Source organism: Scardinius erythrophthalmus (genome assembly GCF_964197995.2).
Source record: "Scardinius erythrophthalmus genome assembly, chromosome: 13".
Taxonomy (NCBI): Eukaryota; Metazoa; Chordata; class Actinopteri; order Cypriniformes; family Leuciscidae; genus Scardinius; species Scardinius erythrophthalmus.
In genome coordinates, this window is record NC_138233.1 from 14670228 (window position 1) to 14693872 (window position 23645).

The 23645-nt window shown below is 40.0% G+C and overlaps 2 protein-coding genes across 2 annotated transcripts; both read right to left on the minus strand.

The window, feature by feature from the left end:
- Nucleotides 1-1552: 1552 nt before the first annotated feature.
- Nucleotides 1553-12391, minus strand: LOC308700456 (uncharacterized protein; the record flags this gene model as incomplete). The annotated part of the gene is made up of 8 exons (XM_081382092.1): nt 1553-2349; nt 3831-3972; nt 5010-5563; nt 7567-7708; nt 7818-7994; nt 8240-8428; nt 11479-11658; nt 12296-12391. The coding sequence occupies 8 exons, from the start codon at nt 12389-12391 to the stop codon at nt 1553-1555; spliced, it is 2277 nt and encodes a 758-aa protein (XP_081238218.1).
- Nucleotides 12296-22372, minus strand: taf7 (TAF7 RNA polymerase II, TATA box binding protein (TBP)-associated factor). The gene is made up of 13 exons (XM_081382467.1): nt 22106-22372; nt 21878-21911; nt 21078-21154; nt 19757-19835; nt 19483-19616; nt 19233-19356; nt 19068-19126; nt 18501-18573; nt 18032-18142; nt 17760-17954; nt 14228-14340; nt 13666-13725; nt 12296-13171 (listed from the first exon to the last, which is right to left on the minus strand). Exons 2-13 carry the CDS (start codon nt 21894-21896, stop codon nt 13127-13129), a joined length of 1089 nt encoding a protein of 362 aa, XP_081238593.1. The 5' UTR covers nt 21897-21911; nt 22106-22372; the 3' UTR covers nt 12296-13126.
- Nucleotides 22373-23645: the final 1273 nt, after the last annotated feature.

Sequence of the window (23645 nt, forward strand, 5' to 3'; positions counted from 1 at the left end):
TTGCTACCCCCTTGCCCTTCCAGAAAAACAGATGTTTTCAAAGCATCGTTTTGCTTACTTGAAGGCAACCTTAGCGTGATATTGGCCTTTTTTTTAGATAACAGCGTGGTTGTTGTGAGAGCACGATTTCACGCCAATGTAAGCAAAGTCACGTTAGACCTAGCTTCACAACTCGCTTAGTTAATGCTGCAGTTTTGCAGAGGGATAGCAACAGAAAGATGAATGTTGAAATTGTAATTTTTCGGGATATTTTATAGGTAAATACTAAAACGGGAAAAGAGCTCAAATACGTGAGAAACCCGGAAAAAACGGGAGGGTTGACAGCTAACTTACTAACTACACTTTTTTTTGCCGATTTTGTCCACATACTGGTCCCTTGCTTCCCTATTTAATGTATCCCCGTAAATTCCACATCCTTTTCGGGATTTTAACATCTTTTTTCTTTTTCCCAACTCTGCTTCTCCTCGTTGACTTGCTGTATGTTTACATTCGCGAGGCCATCAACATGGCCGCCACGCCAAGTATGACGTCACGACGCCCAAGCACTGCAGCGGCTCCAGTTGTTATTCATTTTTTAACCCTATTTGAGCATAAGAAACTACATTTAGGGTTTTGTCAGCATGTCAGATTTTGTTGCTGATTTTAAATGTTATTTAATTTTGAGTTCGTCGAGCAGGATTCCCCGATTCAAGTAGATAGGACTTGGTCTTATATTGCCCGAAATAGCTGCACAGAGATTTCTCTGAAAGGGACTTTGATTCAATATTTTCATCCTTTTAAAGGGTATTTGGATAATTTTACTAGAAAACAAGTGGGATTTAGAAAATTATTTTTAAGCCTATCGTAAGGGAGATGATTTATTACTTTTTTTTTTTTTTTGGTATGAGCTCCAACATGGTAGCAAATCATGTAGCATTATGTGAAACATTGAATAGAAATGATCCTATATGCATACCATTTACAAAATATAATAATTCTCCGTGATGTAAAATCAGTATTCCTTTTAACTCGTTTCATAATAGTTCCCTTGTCTTCTCCTTTTAAAAAAAATGAGATGTGCTGAGTTTGTGGGTTGTGTGAAATTACAGCATTGCTAAGGGCTGCCTGAGCTAAATTTAGCCATTTGCCTCATTAACAAATACACTCATTATTTTTGTTTGTATGTAGCAGACTTTTGTGTCACCACCCCAATATGTCCCTGGGTTTGCAGGCTTGTTTGTAATGCTGAACAAAGCAACAGGGCATTTACTGATTTAACCTCTGAACCTGTGGCATCATCATTACACACCATTACATGTTGTTAGCTTAAAATATGTGATATTTTCATGTGCGATGCAGTCATTTGTTTAATTATTAACACTATAATTTTTAGTATTAATTTGTTTTGTTTTCGTGTTTTTAATCTGTACAAAATGTAAAAAGAATGCGTTTTAAAAAATAATGAGTTACTGGCTGCTTTCTACTCATTGTGTACAAAGAAATAAATTTTTATTTGTTGTATACACCTGGTGTGGTTTGTCTTCCTTCAGATGATGGGATATGCTATTGATATCTATTTCTTTTTCTTTTTGCATTTCACTTTTTTTGTGGATTTTTCAGGTTTCGCAGATGATGCTCCCGTTGGTTCCTCGACAACAGTCTTCTCCATCTTAAATTCAGCTGCTGCGTTGCTTCCCTCTCTTTCATCATCTCCAGTCAGTTCCCTTGATGCTCCACTGCTTGCATCTATGTCTGACTTTTCAGGAGACTGTTGTTTGCCATCTGTGATCTCATCTTGGCCATAATTTTTCTTTGTAATATCATTGGTCAGTGGAGTTTCCAAGTCATTATCGGTCTCTGATCTCTGTGTACTATCTCCCAGCACACTGATTTGGACTGAATCCCTGTCTCTATCTGCAGCCGTATTATCAGTTTTTGCCTTTGATTCTTTCAGGGTCAGAGAGCTCTCGTCCCTTTGGTTCTCGCTTTTTTTCTTCTCATCCTGTCCTTCATCATTATTACCTGCTTTGACATTGCAGCTCTCCTCTGATTTGCAACTGCCGCCTGAATGTCCTTCATTTCCTGCCGGCATCTTACTCTCATCTGCCCATGTCACTCCTTTCTTAGTCTTCTTTCCCCTCTTGGCCTTAGCTTTCTTATCCCACTTCTCCTGAGTGCTCGTCCAGTAGTTTTTGTTTTCGTTGACGCACTTCACTCTGATGTTCTCCCCCATCTTCTTAATCTCCTGCTTGACGATAGGTTTGAATGTGGGATCGAGTTGCAGGACCCTAGTAAAATCCCTGCGGGCTTCGTCTTCATTGTATAATGCCGAGTGAGCCCGGGCCCGCTGGTACATGGCCTTCAGATTGTCTGCGGCGGAGATGAAAGCGAGAGAGTGAAGACCAGCCCTGCCACATCACATTGGCTTCATAATAAATAATTCATACAATAATAAACAGTTTTTGCTCTTTGCATGGAGATACCAAGGGATATCTCAATATGGTGAATGATGCAATTGGCTCAACTTCCTGGATCCACTGACAAAGTGAAGCATTGAGATGTGGTTGCTTATAGGGAGGAGTGGTGTATATTCTAACTGACTCTGTTTTTACTACAGACAATAAAAGAGTGATTGGCTGACTTGCACTCGGTGGTGAAGGAGCAATCTATAGCTGCTGCTTAAACACAACCAAATGAGTGTCTATGTCGTAGAGTGCTTTTCAAACCAAAGGCTGCATCCTATTAAGTCTGCATTATCTCTGCTGCCACGGCATCAAGTGCCACTAAAGACCGTCTCAATTTGAATGATCCGTGGAAGGCAGCCTTCGTTTCGCGTCCTTCATTCAGCTCATTTTGAAGGATGCATCAAGTGTATCCTTAGCATCCTTAAAATCTTTCGCACACATTCCAATTCACGAAAATAAACTGATGGAAAACGAATCTGTACTGAACTTGTCTGAGTTTATTATGAAATGTAAGACAAAAATAATATTTTCTGACATGAAAGCATAGATGTTAACTTTTGTTTTGCTGTACATTAATCACTAACACAATACTGCCAATAATTTAGGACACTGGGAGACCGCAGACAGCTGCCATTCACTGTATTGCATTAATAGGAAGCCAGTTAATATAAAGATTTGTAAAACAAAGTCTTTTTTTTTTTTATTTATGTTGTAATAGTATTTTTGTGCTATGACCGTGGGGGCGGGAACATGTGTGACGTATATGCGCACTTACTTGGCTGTCTCATTCTAGCGTTTAATGCTAAAGGAGGACACTAGCCTACGAGCCTCAGAAGGATGCAGTCTTAGTAGGATGGAGCCTTCCGAGAAGCACCCATTCACAAATTCTCTCCCATGGCCTTATGGGATAGTAAAGTGTCCATCGTATGCACACTCCAGAATCTTGCCTAAAGAAATAGGTCATCCGGGTACTTTTTGCCTACTCTTTTATGAGTACTGTAAATTCGGACATACTACTTTTGTCACATACTGTTTTTCGCCTACTATATAGTAGGGAAGTATGTGATTTCGGATGCAGCCCATGTCCTGTGAGATTAGCTCCAAGCCTAATTAAACACCTGAACCAGCTATTCAAGGTCTTCAGGATTACTAGTAACCTCCAGTTAGGTGTTTTGGAGCTGGTTGGACCAACTCTCTGCAGGAGCGGAGTTTGACACGTGGTGTATGGTGTGTGGCATATATGATTTATATGTAACTGACATGCAAAAATGTATGACCAGTCTTGAAGATAAAAATTAGATGACTAACTGCCTGGTAAGACTAGTCTAAACAGTTTATCCAACCGCCCTATATAAATTTCTGCAGTGAATGAGTATATAAGCTCACCTTTATGTTTCTTCAGCAGTTTAGAGTTGAGATCCACCACTTCTTGGTATTCCCCAAGCTCCAGCTTACACTGACTAAGGTTTAGACAGAGTGGCAGACGGACTTTCTCCAGAGACTCCCAGTCTTCTCCTTCATGTTCCACCTCAAAAACACACAGAGAGATAGATATGGCTTAGTGAGCACTGAGTTGCTGATTCCCCATGGGGATTTTTTAGCTTCCCCGTCGTTCCTGCTAAGTAATTTTTGGATCCCCAATGTACATCTCCCCTGGGATATGAGAAGGTATATATTACTATAAGTTCTGAGGAATATGTGAGTATTGCCAGGGAACTGTGCAGCTACAAAGATGTTCTGAATCATTTTTGACAGTGTTTTCTGTAGGTGTTTAGCCCATGTCTCTATGATATTGTCTTTCATAGTGTTCTGATCACTCCATCAAATCCGGAAGTCTGATGAAAAGTGACAGCACACAGCATACTTATCCTAAACAAGCCACACAATTTGAGATTCGTTCATGACTGTAGTACTTACGGTTAGGTATTGTTCAAATTTCCAACTGCGCATTAGTAATAGTGATGCTTGAATTAGAAAGCACCACTTGGGTCCCAATAATCTAAAATACTGAGAGGACATATAATAAATGTTATCTGCTTGGCTCATGAATATTAATTAGGCGATGTTACATTCACCCAGTAGTTTTTAGATAAGTGGGCAGTAGTTTTTTTCAGATTACAGCTACAAGCTTTCAGTCCATTACTGAAAGGGTTAGTTCACCCATATTCGGAACACAAATTAAGATATTTTTGATTAAATCTGAGAGCTGTCTCACTCCTCCTGTCTCACTCCTCCATAGGCTTCTCTGTAACATGAGGGTGAGTAATTACTGACAGAATTTTCATTTTTGGGTGAACTAACCCTTTACTGAAGTAAGAGGCTTCTGCATGGTTTTAAATTCCACATTTTATGAGGCTGGCTACAATTCCAAAATTAAGCTCTTAATATATTATTTTTAAATGGCCTTCTACAGCGATCAAGTGTATGACAAACCAGTGCTACATTTCCCAAAAGCATCATGAACCAATGGTAACTAACGTAGCCAAGGGTCTCTACGATCAACAATGCTTTTGTGAAATGCAGCCCTGATCATCATTTATCATTATTTTCAGTCAACAGGCTCACCTTAGTTTGGAGATGATCTACATATTCCAGAGCCTCCTTGAACTTGACAGTCGCCTCAGTGTATTTATGCTCTTTCACATTGAAATTGCCTTCATCTTGGAGCAGCATAATTAACCGTAGCATCTGCTGCCAGTCCTTGCCCTCGGTCAGAGCTGTTATCCTGCGATTGGCGTCTCCTGCTGAATCTTCACTTTTGGTGTCATGCTTATTTTCCTCTGCTATAGATGGATTCATTCCCTCCTCAGCATATTTGACCTCTTCAGGGGACTGAGAATGTTCCACCTTGCTTTCCTCTTTTGTAGGCATCGCAGAGATTTCCTCCTCCTCTGATTCCCTTTCTCTCTCTTTCTTCTCTTCAAAGATGTTCCAGTACCTTTCTTTATCCTCCCAGTATTTTTCCTTCATTCTCTCAGAGAGAAGATCCAGTTCTCTTTGCACCAACCTAGACAGTGTGATGTCTAGGTTGGCGACCATCTGGAAGTCTTTCCTGGCCTCCCTCTCACTCCACACAGCTGCATAAGCCTTCGCTCGCTTGTAGTAGGCCTTGACACAGTCTGCAAAAGATCATTAATGGGACTTTCATTTGTAAAGTTACTCTTCCTGTTACTCACCTACTAAGGCTATAGTCTTTCTGAAGCTGGTGTATGTGTATGAATATACAGGTATTTCCATATGAAGTAGTATTATTCGCTTTCATATCATTAAAAAAGGAGCAATGCTACACATACACACACCGTTTTAACCCAAGTCGGACACCAAGTACACACTTGTGTGGGCTGGAGAGCCTGGCTAAGATTCCCTATTGATGTCTCTCAACATCTTTCATTTGATCATGCTCCTCTCTAAATCTTTAACTCTGCCGACATTTAACTTCAGACTTCCCACAGCCAACGTCAGCCTCTGGCAAAAACACAGCAGATTCTGTGAGCACATTTCAAAAGGATGTGCTCCCCAGGTGACACACAAGAGAAATAGTAAAGAGAGCAAAAATGGAAGATTTGAACCGAAACAGTCAACAAGGTGTGGGTGACACATGGGGTGCGGCAGAATGAAATGAATACTGGGAATTAGAGGGGACGGGGAAACGGTAGAGTGTCCTCGATAAGGGGAACTGTGCCGGCTGCATATGCATAAGGCTCATTAGGAGAGCTACCCACACTGCCTCTGGAGCCACCGCGAGAGACCATACATCTGTCACTTCACATGCTTCAAGAGGGCTTACACAGACCAACTCCTGTCCCTGCTGCTCATGCAGCCAGCCAAGCTTAAACAAACCCAAACCACAGAGGACGGAGATTACTATGCATGCTGCCGAGTACAATTATGAAAGTGAATGCAATTGGATTATTTATGATAACCAAAACAGCAAATCTAATCCTATAGATGGCCTGATACTAAGCTGGTCTACATCACCTCAACTCAACCTAAACGTCTCTGGCTAATTTGTGTTGGTTGTCATTTTCCTGAGAATCTTGACTTGATGTTGGAAAGTCAACATTGGTCCTAAATCGTAATTTTTATACACCAAATGTTTTGTGATACATTTGTGATGTGTGTATTAATAATAAGCTATTACATAATGGGAGGACTTATGCTTTGATAATGATTGAAAATGCAGTGAACTGTTGCCATGGATGCTTCCTTGGGCACTGGCAAAACATCTACTCTAATATGTAGAAATATTACAGCATTAAATGTTGCTTGTAAACAGTTTTATTTAATGAAAAAGAGTGCTGCAATACTCTTAATTAGGCGGTTGCTGTTGAGTGGATAAATGGGACTACTGAGGTTGACTGGGAGATTAAACGTCATCATGGCAAACAGATCAACTTATCTACTCACTAGTCTGCTTTTACAGCCTCATTATGTTTATACTCTGAAGCTTAGTGGTGGTGACGTTGAAGTCGTGTGACGATAAATTTAGCTTTTTACTTCTGTCGATTGCATTTAGGCTTCAAAATGTATAAAAGTTGGGTTTACTTGTCAACAAAATGTGCAAGAATCATTAAACTTTTCTTGATCATAGATCTTATTTTATGCAATAATCCAAAAGTGATTTTGTTTTTGTCAAGGGAACCAAGGTGTCCAACAAAAACATATAGGCCGTGTCTGAAATCCCATACTCTGAGCTGGTACTTATTTTGAATAAGTAATTACTCCACAGCTGCTAAAAAAAGTATGTCCTATATAATATGAATGTGTGTAGCATGAATTTACTCCAGACACTTCATTATGTTGCTTCACTGCCATTCACAAGGCCTCATGAGATAGTAAAGTGTCCATCGTATGCCCACTTCAGAATCTCAATGGAAGTTGGAAGTTGTTTATACTTTTATGAGTACTGTGAATTCGGACATACTTATTTTGGCACATTCTGTTTTTCACCTACTATATAGTGAGGAAGTATGCGATTTCGTCCGCAGCCATAATCCCTGGCTACTTCAGAATGTCTGTCAATGGGAAAACATGGTGTAGTTACAGCATCTACAAGCAGGGAAATGAGGCCATGCTAACCAGCCAATCCTTGACCATTTGGTTTATACTAAAAATTCTTTACCTTTGTGTTTATCCAGGATCTCTGTTGTATGTTCTATGACCTCGTAATATTCCTCCAGCTCTAACATGCACTGGCAGTAGTTCAGTGCCAGAGGAATGATAAGCCTGCCCAGATTAATGTAGTCCTCATCTCCTGGCATCTCCTACACCAGAAGGAAAACAAACTCAGCTGCACTCATCAGATGCATTACTGAATGTTGTATCTTGAAGCTTTCTCTACATAACCCCCATGTCATATAGATTCTCTTTTACCCTGGATTGGACTGTACGCAGCAGAACCACAGCATCCTGGTACTTCACTGCAGCTTCACGGAACCGACCCTGCTTGACCAGAGCATTGCCCAAGAGATGCAGCGAGGGCACAGCCTTTAGCTTCTCATCCTTCTCCATCATCCAAGACTCACGCTGGTAAGAGAACGGGTCGCCCACCTGAGGAAGATAGAGAATTGAAGCGTGCTCGTCTCGCTTGGTTGAGGATTGAAAACACGGTCTGAGAATTGGGAACAGCATTTCTTTCCTGGCGTGTAGCACTTGATTGTGTAACATTCTCTTATGCTGTTTGGGTTGCAGTGAGATATCTCTTGATGGTGGAGGAGTGGAACTAGAATGAGTGTGTTGTTGTGCGAAGGTGCGTGTATGTATTTGCTTGTTTTCTTTGCTCTGTGTGAACCCACCGAGATTAACTCCATGATGAAGATTAGAGGCTGAGGTGTCCTCATTATCTCATCGAGCTCCGGAAAACCAGTGGAGTGGTAGTGAAACACGTTTCCCATACCACACATGTGTCTTTGGCCATCCAGAGGGTCCTTTCCCTGAGCAGCCAGTCGCATTCCTTTTGACACGATGGGATAAAGGCCTGTGTGCTAAGTATATAAAAGAAAAATATTATCATATGCCAGTGTTTCCCACTGAACTACCTAGCATTTTTCTACTATTTTTGCAGCAATACACTACTATCAGCGCAAAACAATAAACCTAACTGTGATATGGACATCACTGAAAATAATGCTAATGAATACTGACTTTGTTTATTATACTGATTGACAGATGTCAGTAACCACTCTGATCGATTCAGCTCAGACTGATTTAAATCGGTAAACATTTTTTTTTAAAACTGTACATTTAAAAGCAACAAAACAGCTACACTGTTTGCTATGTATATTTTTGATTCACTCAGAAGAGTAATTTGTTCAGGAATCAGACTACCCGGGCCTGATAATGCTGTATTGTTTTAATTACAGATGAATAATCATTTTGATTATGAATCGGACTGTATGTTTTTGCTGAAAACATCTTGCTATTATTTTGTAGCATAGTGTTTCAATTGCACCACTTTCAATACATGCCACAAACTCACATTCACAGCTTTTTGCCATGGTGCTGAAAGATTCAGCAGAGGGGGAGCATTACAGTAAACATAACGTGACCTTTTGATCAACTTTTTTCTACACCAACCATCTAAATAGAATCTTTAGTCTCATTTGACTTGCAGAATAGATTATTTATTTGCTTTCATGTGCTTGAATAAAAACAGCAAATGAGAATGTTAATGTAAAATAGAGTAGGTCGCAAAATACATATATATATATATATATATATATAGAGAGAGAGAGAGAGAGAGAGAGAGAGAGAGAGAGAGAGAGAGAGAGAGAGAGAGAGAGAGAGAGAGAGAGAGAGAGAGAGAGAGAGAGAGAGAGAGAGAGAGAGAGAGAGAGAGAGAGAGAGAGAGAGATAGAGAGAGAGAGAGAGAGAGAGAGAGAGAGAGAGAGAGAGAGATAGAGATAGAGATAGAGATAGATAGATAGATAGATAGATAGAGATACACTGCTCAAAAAAATTAAAGGAACACTTTGAAAACACATCAGATCTCAATGGGGAAAAATATCATGCTGGATATTTATACTGATATGGACTGGGTAATGTGTTATGAACGAAAGGATGCCACATCGTTTGATGGAAATGAAAATGATCAACCTACAGAGGATTGAATTCAAAGACACCCCGGAAATCTAAGTCAAAAAATGATGCAGCAGGCTTGTCAATTTTGCTGAAATTTCATTGCAGCAACTCAAAATGGTACTCAGTAGTTTGTATGGCCCCCACATGCTCCTAATGAGACGACGGATGGTGTCCTGGGGTATTTCCTCCCAGATCTGGACCAGCGCATCACTGAGGTCCTGGACAGTCTGAGTTGCAACCAGGTGATGTCAGATGGACCGAAACACAATGTCCCAGAGGTGTTCTATTGGATGTAGGTCAGGTGAGCGTGGTGGCCCTTCAATGGTATCATTCCTTCATCCTCCAGAAACTGCCTGCATGCTCTCGCCACATGAGGCCGGGCATTGTTGTGCACCAGGAGGAACCCAGGACCCACTGCACCAGCATAGGGTCTGACAATGGATCCAAGGATTTCATCCCGATACCTAATGGCAGTCAGGGTGCCATAGTCTAGCCTGCAGAGGTCTGTGCGTCCCTCCATGGATATGCCTCCCCAGACCATCACTGACCCACCACCAAACCGGTCATGCTGAACGATGTTACAGGTAGCATAACATTCTCCATGGCTTCTCCAGACCCTTTCCTGTCTGTCACGTGCTCAGGGTGAACCTGCTCTCATTTGTGAGAACCACAAGGCACCAGTGGCGGACCTGCCAATTCTGGTGTTCAATGGGAAATGCCAATCGAGCTCCCTGGTGCTGGGCAGTGAGCACAGGGCCCACTAGAGGAGGTCGGGCCCTCAGGCCACCATCATGAAGTCTGTTTCTGATTGTTTGGTCAGAGACATTCACACCAGTGGCCTGCTGGAGGTCATTTTGTAGGGCTCTGGCAGTGCTCATCATGTTCCTCCTCGCACAAAGGAGCAGATACCGGTCCTGCTGATGGGTTAAGGACCTTCTACGGCCCTGTCCAGCTCTCCTAGAGTAGCTGTCTGTCTTCCTGGAATCTCCTCCATGCTCTTGAGACTGTGCTGGGAGACACAGCAAACCTTCTAGCAATGGCACGTATTGATGAGCCATCCTGAAGGAGCTGGACTGCCTGCGCAACCTCTGTAGGGTCCAGGTATCGCCTCATGCTACCAATAGTGACACTGACCCTAGCCAAATGCAAAACTGGTGAAAAACAGTCCAAAAAGATGAGTAGGGAAAAAATGTCAGTGGCCTCCACCTGTAAAACCATTCCTGTTTTGGGGGTTGTCTCACTGTTGCCCATCTAGTGCATCTGCTGTTAATTTCATTAACACTAAAGCAGCTGAAACTGATTACCAACCCCCTCTGTTACTTAACTGACCAGATCAATATCCCAGGAGTTTAACTGACTTAATGCTATTCTTTGATTAAAAAGTGTTCCCTTTATTTTTTTGAACAGTGTATATATAGATATATACTGTATATATATATATATATATATATAGATATATACTGTATATATATATATATATATATATATATATAAATATATAGATAGATATAGATATATATATAGATATAGCTATAGCTATATATATATATATATATATATATATATATATTCTCCTCCATCCTTATGTGAAGATTAATTAGCTCTTTCCCGGCCAGCATTTTTGATAATCTTCACAAAAATGTCATGGTCCCTAGATTATTTTCTTATATTAATATCTGAACATGCAATATATCAAAAGAAAGAACAAACCATCTCATTTTAAACAAACAAACAAAAACTGTTTTATTCTAGCTTCAAGTATTCTTTTTTCATCAACACTTGAATGTGGTTGAAAGTTTCAGCAATTGAAAGTTTCATTAAAAGAAGCTATATTATCAAAAAGCCTATTTCCCACCCAAACAAAACATGCATAAGCAATGCTTGTATCTGCTCCTTTTTTGCCTGCGTTTTGGGGACACACAACAAGAGGTTTAGTTTGATTTCAAACACTTACAGTGGCATCACACCAAAACTCTGCCACCTCTCCAATCCTCATGGAGGTTAAAAGCACCTCCCACACCTCCATCTTGAACATCCTCCCCACGAAAATCTCTGTGGGAAGCTTATTTTTGCGACTGTCGTCAATCACAGTTCTTTCAAAGTTGTCCAACAGAGTCTGGTAGTGGAACACCAGCTTTGTGGGTAGGAAGGCAGAGAGGAGAAAAAAGAGGGAATAAAAACAGGATTAAGAGAAAGCAGAGATATTTTTCCTGCTTAGTACACCATACACATATTGTAACTTGCTACATGTTCATATATGTTGGTGAGAGAAATTCACAGAGTTTTCAAGCAGGCCAGGAAGTCTTTTTCCTTATGCCATCACAATAGCTTCATTCCTAGTCCAACTTTGTCTTCATTATAAGACATTTAAATGTATAGTCTTTTTTGAAGTATACTGATGGAGACACCTTGATGGAACGAGATCACACCGAGCGAATACAGAGCGCAGCTGGTAAATGGAGAGATTAATGTTGGCATTGTCATGGAAAATGTTTGTCATTCTCTCCAGGCTGAGGGCCATATGGCTGGACGAGTAGGGGGGAGAAAAGTCACCTGGCACAGATACGGTGTTCCTCAGCTGCTGTCAAAAATGATAGGTTGCCAAACTTCTGTGCAATTATATGGACCAAATGTTTTGTCATTCTAAAACCATTTTATCACCAATAGAATTAAGCTACAACCATTTCTAATCTAAAAAAGTGGGTTAACATGAACCCATCCAAACAAATAACCAATCAAAAGCATTATCCAGGACCATATATGCGTCATACCTTAGTTCCCTTCGGAAAATGTGGCAACGGTCCTCGACCTCCATGCAGAATCTTCTTTTTTACTCCAGGATGGTCAAGCAGATATGTCTCCTCCATTTTAAACTCTTTTGAAGAGTGTTTCTTTATTGAATCAGACTTTATGTCCTGTAGCCTGTGAGAGCTGGTCCTTGGCAGTGTTAATTAGCAATCTGAGAAAGGGAGACAAATCACACCCTGCAGCCCAATGCTGCCTGGCTGCTTTCTGACAGATGGCTGGATTACCAGGTTGAGGATAGCCACTTTAATCTGCCTTGGCTAATCCTTCAACCCCCCTGAATCTTCAGTATTATCCCCTGTAAGAAGTGAAGGGATGGGTGACCAGAGAGCGGAACTCAGAGTATGGAGACAGTCGAGATCATTCTAGAAGGCAATGGAGTTCAGTAATCCCAGGAGTTTGCTAATATAATTCAGTGGGAACTACTGCAGACAGAATGATCTGGAAGTCTCTGGTACGATTTTCCAGTTTATTGACCTCTGCTGAGCAGAAGAAACTCGCCAGAAGAACAAAACTTTATTTCAAATATGAATTTATTTGAAATACCGCAGTTAACTAAAAAATGTTTATAGTGTATCCAACATGAAAAAAGTATAAATACACAATCTTATTTGAGAAATCAAAGAAACTTTTGTGATGAGGCATCAGTCAAATATATTGATAACTATTTTAGTCTCACAACACAAATGAGATGTTTAAATTCAGCTAATACATGCAGTAGAGTAAAATCTGTCATGTGTTCAGCAGTCGCCTCTGGTCATAGTCTTTGTATTGCAGTATCTTGGCGATCGTGAGCATCACTTCTCGATCAGTGAGTCCAGCTGTTCTTGAAGGGAGGCCAGCTGTTGGAACAGAATAGCAGTGATGGATGGCTAGCAGTAGGGGTATAATTGAAGGCTAAGTGCAATATGTTCAACAACACCTCCAACGTTGTTACTTTTTCCAGTAGGCCATTTGTCAGTTTAGGCGAAACAGTGACAGAAGAAACTGACATTGGCCAAGGGTTACTAAAAAAAATTACATATAATAATAAAAAAGAAATAAACAAACAAAAAAGTAAAGCATGTATATTTATCAAGATCTTTTACTCGCCAATATTAGATATGGAAAGTAAACACACTAAGCTCAATGGGAATAAGTCACTGATTGTGCATGCTTCATGTTTTCGATTCACTAAAAAGAACTGGTTCATAAGAGTCATTTGTTTGTGAATCACAATGCACTGGTCAAAAAGGTAAAGAATCCATATTGAGAACATTCAAATCGCGATTAATCTAACAAATATTTATAACCCGTTTCAAATGCATGCAGGTTTTGGGTACGTATGCAAGCTCACCTGTTCCATCTCTTGTTCCTCTTGATGAATCATTCCATTCAAAGCACCCTGGAAGCGATCCTGTCGGGGAGAAGCAAAGAGAGACTTTATCTAGCTGACATTACGCTGTTTTGATGCTAGCCGTTTGTAAATGTCTTAACTGCTTGTACAAAGATCTATGTGAATTATGACCCTGTGAATGGAGCTCTGACGTGCATGACCTTTCCCTGTCCGCTGTGACTGTAATGACCGTGGACAAATACAGATAGCTTAGTGCACAGTTTAACCGAAGTGACACTGTTAAACCACACATTTGACCTCGTTTCGCTGTGTCTAAATCCTCCAAATGGAGCAGTTGCCAGAGCAATGAATTCTAAGCTTTTTTGGTGAGTTATGTAAAAGCAGCTAAAGGCAGACATGCAATATTTATGCCTTAAAATGATGGTTTCTTTGGATTTATTCAAGGCCATTTTAAAGAGCTGTACTGCACAAAAACAGTGTCACCAAGGCTATGCGTTTACATGATGTAGCATGCCAGAGAAAGTGGAACGCTATCATTTAGTGCAGGTAAATGAAAACTCACCCTCAGAGCTTGATTTTCCACCTCCATGATCAATTTCTCCTGTTGCTTCTTGCGGGCACGGGTTTCCTGGAGCCTGGCCTTCAAATTGTTGATCTGCACCTGGTACTCCATTACTGTAGATCAAATAGAGATTATGAGCCCTATACGTGAGCCCTAGTTAACATGCAATCAGTTTAGTCACAGGCCCTGATGTCATATTGAGCTCTCTTTTACCTTTGAGAGCTAGTTAATCTGCAAATGCTCATGTAATCTAAGGTTCCAATTATCTGTGAATCCTTCACACTCTAACCGCAAAACCCTGCATAAATACTAAACGGCACCTCTTATGTTTTGCACTCTCAGAGACTGAGAATTCAAAAAGGCTTATACAACTACATATGAGAAAACGCCTTTGTGGTTAACCTATAAGAATTGACTGATTATTTATCATATCTGAAATAATCTTGACGAAAGCGGAAATGTGGTACTTGACTTGCATTGTAAAACATAAAGCATTTATAACACATACCATTTATAATGGATCCGATATCATTTATCAAGAAAAGTGTCTCGTGCTATACTGAAACAAGATTTCTAGCTAAATGATTATTGAAGGTGATTATTGTAGATCCTTGAGCACTTGGTTCCAAGATGGCACCTGTGTGTTTGGCTTGCCGTCTGTTGCTCTCTTGTTTTCTTCTCTGGTTGTCTGCTGTGTCTTTAACCTGCTGTACGCTTCTAGTATACGACCGTCAAGCTCTCCTAGACATCGGCGTCTCTGTTGTAGAGTCGTTCACAAACTCTCACACCTTAGACGTGGACTGCCCCTTCTACAAATCCTACGAGTCGCTCAGAACGATCATCCCGCACGGTATCCGCTCAACATCTCGTAGAGAAAGCAAAGGAGGAAACGAGGAATCCAAGGAGGATACATCGCGAAACTGAGGGTGAAACTGAGGGCTCTTTTATGAGCTGGTATTCATTCAAATTCTTCGCTCAAATCGTCTCGGTGCAGCTCTGCTGCCTGGCGCCCGCTGGATGCGGTTTACCGGTGCGGTCCTGTTTTTCCCCTATACCCGAGTCCTGTCGCTCGGGCTGATCTCCACAGAGCTGTCCTCTGCTCCCGGCGACAAGGAGTTAATCACGAAAATCTGCGCTCATTGAGAAGAGCGTCTTCATCGCCTGTCACTATTCCTCTACCTAAGATGGCATTAATAAACGCCTGCTCTGTGGTGAATAAGACCTTTTTATTAAATGACTTCTTCTCATCTCATAACCTGGATTTTATGTTCATCACAGAATCCTGGATAGAGGTTGGTGATTTAACACCCTTCTCAGAACTGGTTCCAGCTGACTGTACATTTTCTACAACTCTCCTCGTCCGAATGGACACGGGGTGGGATTATACATATTTTAAATATCTCTCAAATGTGACTGCTCCCCTTAAGCCTCACAAGTGCAAACCAAAATCTGAACTGTGGCAAAACTCTGACACTCGTCACCAAAGACAAATTTGTAGAAAGGCTGAACGCAAATGGAAACGGGACAGGCTACTTGTCTCATTCCAAATGTTCAAAGACTCTCTAACATCATACCAGAATGCTGCTTATTTTTCAAACTTAATTGAATCCAATCACTCTAACCCAAAGGTTCAGTCTGTTGTAAATCCATCTGTTAACACATTGTCTGTTGCCTCAGATGCTCTATGTGAAGACTTTTTTATTAACAAAATCACTAACTTAAGACTTAGTGTCTGCCCTAATTTAACTGTCCCCCCAATCTTGACACCTGCTTCTGGTTTTTGGGAGGTTTTGGATCAACCTCCAGACACTGAAGGACGTGACTGTCAAGCTCAAACCTTCATTTTGTCCTAATGATATCATTTACCCAAGATTTTTTAAATTAATAATCATTGATTCGGTTGGGCCAGGTATTGTATCTCTTATCAACAAGTGTCTCAAAGCGGGCTCTGTTCCTGCCAATCTTAAAGAGGCTACGGTCAGTCCTCTGCTCAAGAAGCCTTCACTAGATCCTTCTGTTTAAAAAAAAAATTCTCTGTCTCACCTTTCATTTCTAAGCTATTGGAGAAAATTGTGCTGGATCAACACTTTTTGTCAAATAATTGTATGAGGTTTTTCAATCTCCGCCCTCCTGAGAGTGTTAAATGATATTTATCTCTGCACTGATTCCGGAGATACTGTGGTTCTTGTTCTTGTTAGATCTTTTGGCAGCTTTTGATACCATTGACTACCCGACTCTTTTATCTAGACTAGAGTCTTGGGTGGGTATAAAAGCTTCTGTTCTGACATGGTTTCAGTCATACCTGTCTGACAGAAAGTTTTTAGTAAAGATGGGTAATTTCTCCAGCTCCATGGCACCTCTGACCTGTGGTCTTCCACAGGGCTCTATTTTGGCTCCTTCTCTATTCTCTCTCTACATGTTACCTATGGGCGCTATTCTAAGGGAACACGGTGTATGATTTCATTTTTACGCAGATGACACCCAAATTTATATTCCAATCAAGAGAAACAACCCTGTAGCGATAAATTCTCTTCTGCTTTGCTTAGAGGAGGTTAAAGCATGGCTAGCCCAAAATTTCCTCTTTCTAAATGAAGACAAGATTGAGGTATGACCACATCTCTCTGATTCTCAAATCTCTACACTGGCTGCCAGTTTGACAGAGAATAGATTTTTAAATCTCTACATAACTTAGCTCAGTCTGAACTTGTTCATTCTTACACTCTGTGCAGAAGCCTAAGATCCTGCGACCAGGCTCTGCTGGTAGTCCCTCGCGTTAGACTCAAGCGTAGAGGGGAGCGTGCATTTGCAGTGGCAGGGCCTCGACTCTGGAACTTAGAACAGCCCCAACCCTGTCTGTCTTCAAGTCTCTGTTAAAATTCTACCTGTTTTCTTTAGTATATTGATCTCTATTCTTAGGTTGGTTTTACTATTTTATATTTGAGTCTAATACTGTTTTGCCACTCCCGTCTTTCCATTCTATATTTGAGTCTGATACTGTTTTGCTACTCCGTTTTAAGGTTGCTCTTAGCTTTGCTGCTTTTATTTGTGTTTTATGTGTTATTATGCAGGTATTATTTTCTTATCTGGTTGTTCTGTAAAGCACTTTGGTCAGCCTAGTGGCTGTTGTAAATGTGCCATATAAATAAAGTGAACTTGAACTTGAACTAAATAAGGTAACTCTATAGCTAAACCTTTTCCTTTGAAGAATATGTGAACAAAACACACAGTGGCAGAGCTCTGAGCAGCATGGCTCAATTTTTGCCGGTTAAGTGCCAATGTGTGTGGGATGATGTCAAGGTCAGGCATGTCTATCACTTACTGGCATGGGTAAAAACACCACCAGACAACCGGTACCCCCATCTGACCTAAATACCGCAGCAGGCTCATCATTCAAATGCTAATCTAGGTCGGCTTTTGTTTGCCTGCCGGTCTGCCAGCCTGTGATACTGAATTGTGGTTTTAAATTGGGCTTGAGCTGCTGTCCTGACAATGCACTGTAATTGATCAGACAACTTGTGTACCGCCATCCTACCGATCTGACTGTTCCGGTCATTCTCGTCTCTGTCTCCCTCGTTCTCGTTCAGTTTCTCGTGGAGCTGCCTGACCATGTCATCTTCAGTGTCCATTATGTTAAGGTCTTCGTCCTCGTGCCGTTCGCCCTCCTCATCCTCATCCTCGCTGCTGCTGCTGATGTCGTTGAAGATCTCGCGTAGCTCGTCATGTTGAACTACATTAGGATAAAACCATGTTAGACACAGGAAGATACATCTATAAGGCAGACATACTTGTGTTCAGATCATTCACCTGAAGAGCCGTGACCTTTGTGTCCTGAGGTTCCAGGTGAAGACTCCAGGTTGGACAGTGATAAGCTGTTGTCAGGTTCTTTGGTCTCATCCTCAGCAATCACCTCCCATCCTGACCAGTGTCAAGGTTCATATATCAATAATCCCTTTATCTTTTCATCCTCTTAGTTTTGGCATAGGCCTATTTTGCTGTTTTTTACACCCACTGGTGCTGCTGAGCTCCACAAATTTAGAAGTGACTCATGCCACATTTTTCCTGTAATGCTGAGCTTAAACAACTGAAAGTCTTGCACAGTCCCTCCATTTAATTTGTGAGCAAGTCTGCCACCTGGTGGTAAGGCTTAGTATGACAGGAACTTAACAATGCTCGATCCAACATTAGTAATGACATTAATATCTAGATTTGTTTTGACACAGGGTTTGCGCCAACAAAACATGACAGGTAAACAAAGGCAAAAAATAAAGGATACGAACACCGACGGCTTCGGCGTCTGTGCTCAAGAGCCTCTTCACCTCCTTTTCCACATCAGGAGACTCGATGTACTGCAGGATAAATCAGATTAGAATTCAGCCCTATGGAACACAAGCTCAAAAACTGCATGCACGCATTCAGATGCACACATAGTACTAACGGTAGAGGCTGGCTGCATGCCAGAGAACACATTAGCGATTAAAAAAGGAACCCAAGTCAATAGCTAGCTGCAACGTAGCGGAGATTTATTCAAGAGTCAGAGAGAAGAACCTGCCACTAACTCCCCTGCTGTCACTTCAATCAAATGAACAGCCAGATTGCTTTCCTGCAAACCTTGGTGGCAAATGAAGATGGAATGCTTTATTTATATGTAAATCTTAGCTTTTACCATTAATTCATTTCTTTTTTCCTGCAAGAGCAAACATTTTTCTTAACTAGAACTGGTGAAGGATTGCAGAATCATCAAAATAATAATAATAATAAAAAAAAAAAAAAATCTAAGGAAAAACAAACAAAATACAACAGCAGAAGCTGGAAATGCGAGAGGAAAACCAAATTAGGTTACCTTCTTCTTCGCTGTCTTCCTAAAACGCCTCTTCCTTGTGTTCTTCAGAGGAAGGGTAACTGGAATGAGACAGATGTAATTGGACATTAAATAGTTTGAATCATTCTAGTACTGATAGGCTGTCTCCTCCACATTCACTCCAAACCAAGAGTGGGAGGTACTTACTGCCATGGTTCCAAACAAATTTCTTGTCTTTGTCCTTGTCTTTCTTTTTACTTTTGGAGTCTGTAGTACCCGTGGGCTCCTCTAGAGGAGGGTAGAGGTCTCCATCCAGCGTGCACACCAGCATCTTAAACAGAACGTCAGAGGAATTAATAGAGATGTGGCCTTGCAGATGTGCTGAAGCTCATTAGGAGACTGCAAAGGGGAAATGTAATGCAAGACACCCTATGAAAGTTAACAACAAAGATCTTACCTGACAGATATCAGCAGTCTTATACAGGGTCTTTTTGTCAACCGTTTTTAATGACTCCAGAATGCAGGGTAAATCCACTAGTTTACATGCTAAAGGGACACGATCCACACGTACAATCCCATGGCGCCCATCAGCTAGGAATATATATAACAAATTCCATGAGCAATATTTTTGCAAAATAAATTGATGACAGACTGTAATATCAGTTTTATAAAATGTAATATGCTGAAGTAAATAAAGTGTTTCTTTGTTAAATTTTGTCAACAGTGCTTACCATGCAACTCTATAGAAAGTCTGTCTTTTATGTTCATGCTGCTAGACTGGGCGATCCGTCTGACTGTAGAGGCATACTCCTAAAAAACAAAGCATCGTGCCATTGAATCAAACAATTCCTATAATGTTCACAAATTTAAATCAATTTAGATTAAATCAATAAAGAAAATAACTTGTTTTTTACTCTACAGACTGGCATTATTTTGTTAGATTGAACAGTACTGGGGGGTATCACAGCCACTGAATGACTGATCATCCGCTTTTATTTCATTTTTCCATTTTTAAAATATTAACACATTTTTCAGCTATAGCATGAAATATCTGATATTCCGATTGTCAAATATGTGCAAGTGGATGTGTTTTGTTGTGATTTTAACACCGCTCTCAGCAGCGCGGGCGGTGTCGGATGTTCGCTAACAGAATACCACTGCTCACATATTTCAAACTTCTTTTTACTCCAAAGCAAATAAGGAAAAAGAACTTTGCCGTGAGTATATCAGAGCCGTTACAGTGTTCCCCACAATGTCCTGTGAGCATTGTGATAATTGTGGTCTGTCGTCTGCATGTAAATACAGCAACAGAGCCCTGCAGAACTTTGTTCCTCCATGTACGTTATGACTTGACTGGAATGACACTGTACGTGACGCGTCTATATGGATTATTTAGTAACACTTTACAAAAAGGTCCATTACAGCTCTTTCTCATTAGTTAACGTAAACTAACAATGAGCAATACATTTGTTGCAGTATATATAAAATGTTGTTAACATTAGTAACGTTACAACGTGTTCATTCTTAGCACAGGGCCTTTAAAGGTGGTATCAGTGATTTCAGGCCCAAAAATATTTTTTATCACATTCATCTAATCTTTCCTAACGATCCGCTAGCTGCCCGCCCCATAAGCATGCCGTCAAAAAAACGCGTCTCTGTAGGCAGCCTAGGCTCTGAGTTCTGCACACAAAAACAAATGGTTTAGCCAAACACCCAAAACAAATAGTGTTCCAACCAATCACCGACAGGGGGAGGGTGTTGTGAGGTTTTGAGCCAGCTTTTTCTTCAGCTCTGACTTCGCTTCTATCTCCTCCTCAACCAGGCCACCTAGAGACTTCGTGTTTTCGGCATTATGTTAAGGAAGGTCTAATCTCGGGAACGCACAAAATAAATCCAGGAAAAGATTTACTATCTCTTAGTGTTGTGATCCCATGACGTGAGAAAATGTATTACTTGTTTTATGGAATTGTTCTGGGAGTGTGTCCATTACTCATTGATTTTAAATACTGGCTTTCACTAATATAGGTGAGGTAAATGAAGAAACAAACTGACCTGAGGAAGCCGCAGAACAAACTGACTCTCCAGCTCATGAGGAGCATCTTCTTTGCTTTTGGAGCCTACCTTTCCCACTGAAACAGAGAACGGTCATGAAATAATGCTTACTGGCTCACATTTATAAGAGGATAATGGGTTTTTTTAGATGCCTTCACAAAATGTTATAAACATGGGCTTTGGAATATACCACGGTAGTAGTACAGGATTACCACGATCATGTACCATGGTATTCACATGGTATTTTAAGGCAGGGTTTTTTCAAACTGGTGTCTGGGGACCGGCAGGAGGCCACAAGAGAGTGCTAGTGGGTCCGTGGAAAAGTTTAGAGAAAAGCAATGTAAAAAATATAAAAATAGATAAATAATAAAAAGATTATAACTAAATAAGCATATGTGATCATTATAAATGCTAGTAAATAAATAATAAACACATTTTAATTTACATAAAGTAAATAAACAAAAAAAATATTCAAATAATACATATAAAAGTACAGTACAACAGAGAACAGAAAAAACACAATACAGCGTAATAGACACATTTATAATATTATTATTATTTTTCCAGAGTATTAATTTGGACTATATAATTGAAAATATATAACTTTTACATTTTAGGATAAGGGTCCCCTGCATGGGAATGATCATATTTGGGGTCCGTGGCACCTAAAAGATTGAAAACCCCTGTTCTACGCTACTTAACATGACAGCACAGTTTTACTTGTTCAAAACATAGTAATACCATGGTACTTTTGTGTTAGTATAAGAGAGAAATAGAGTCAATTCACGCATGTATGATACCTTTAGTTTTTGAAGTCATCTTTGCCTCCTAATTCTGCACAGAAAGGAAAAACAAGACAATGATTTTATACTGACAACAAGGGAGTGTGAAAATTAATAAAATGTGTGCAGAATATGTATAAGGTTTTGAAAGAAGGTAAACCCTTTTTAAGGAATAATAGTATTATCCAAGGGTGACAAATGATAAAAGTATAATAAAATAAGAGCGTGTTTATAAAAAATACTCACCTAGACCACCGAGAAGCTAACAGGCTAACGCTACATGTACCGGCTATCTCATAATAGCATCAGATAGGAATAAATGTTAAAAAAAATATTCGTTTCTTTAAAATATCCAGAGCATAAAATGATTGCAATAGTAAAGTTATCATGAATTGTAAGACGGATTTTGTAAGAGAGAAGCTAAAATGGTATAGGCTAATGATTATGACTGTGCCTCGGTGAACTGTTTTGCGGAAGCTCAGAGCATGTTTGCGCTTCAGCGCCATCTGCTGTATCGCTGTGTAGAAGCAGCTACACATTGAAACCCCGGCTTAGATTCTAGAACATGGCGGCTAAAGTCTATTTACACAATTTCTAGTAAATGTGGTGACATGGTATTTTTTTCGGTGAACTTTTTTAGTGTAATAATAATAATTCCGTTATTATATAAAACACAGAGCGTTTAGAGCATGTCACATGAATGAATTCATAAAAAACAGCGATACAAACATCGTCCCATATGGTCTAGCGGTTAGGATTCCTGGTTTTCACCCAGGCGGCCCGGGTTCGACTCCCGGTATGGGAAGTACACTTTTAGTTTACGTGTAAATTTCGAGAAAATTATTAGCTAAATGATTCAGCTAAATAATTAAAACAAAGCAGCTAACTGCTTGGAGGTGTTCAAGTAGAATAATGGTTAATGCAATAGAAACTAATTATTTATTTTAAAAATTGCTGTTACATTATTTCATTATCCACGTAATCAAGCTTTTGTCACTAATGTGTGTTACGTGATTTTATATTATTAAGAGTGGGTAAAGATATACCACTATATTTTTTACTGCACTGATACATTTGTTTTATAGTAAGTACATGCAGTTGCTTAATATTACTCATTATATATATATATATATATATATATATATATATAATTACACTGTGACAATGGCACCTTCAAATAAAGTGTAACCATTATTTTCTTTAAACTAAAATTCAAGGGAAATTCGCTAAACATTACTTCCTAAAAGATGTGGAATTATTCTGACTCATTCTGTAAAATCCCTAACAGAATAGTTAAAAGGGAGAGATGATGTGGTTAATAGGTAGTAAATGTATTATGGTCCAAAAATATTTATTTTTTGGCTTTTTAAAGTCTGTCTGAGCACAATCTATCAAATTAAGTATAAATAAGTAAATCCCCTGAACAATAAATAAATCACAAACAACACTATTACCCTTGAATTCCCCAAACAGGCTATTCCGATAATGGGCGGGGCAGACTGTGTCCTTTAGGGGTCATGTGCAATTTTTGACATCACAAATGAACGCGCAGTGTTGTTAAGGGACTGTCTCAATTTGTTCGATATAACAAATTAGCGCTCACTCACCTGCGGGACAAGGACAGTATTCAGCCAACATAGAAAGATCGCCTCATAACAAAGACAATATTTTTACCGCCATTATCACTTTAACCCAAATAATTTGTAGCCTATATCCGATATTATAAGTGGAATGTCACTCTGGATTAAATTGTTTAAATGCAAGGTGCTGATACAATGTTAACTGA

Bases quoted from the DNA above. Each gene is read 5' to 3' on its own strand.
- taf7 (XM_081382467.1), bottom strand. The intron at 19,617-19,756 runs GTAAGCACTGTT...ATATATTCCTAG, and splicing joins ACTTTCTATAGAGTTGCATG to CTGATGGGCGCCATGGGATT. The intron at 13,726-14,227 runs GTGAGTTTTCAT...TCTCCCCGACAG, and splicing joins TGGAAAATCAAGCTCTGAGG to GATCGCTTCCAGGGTGCTTT.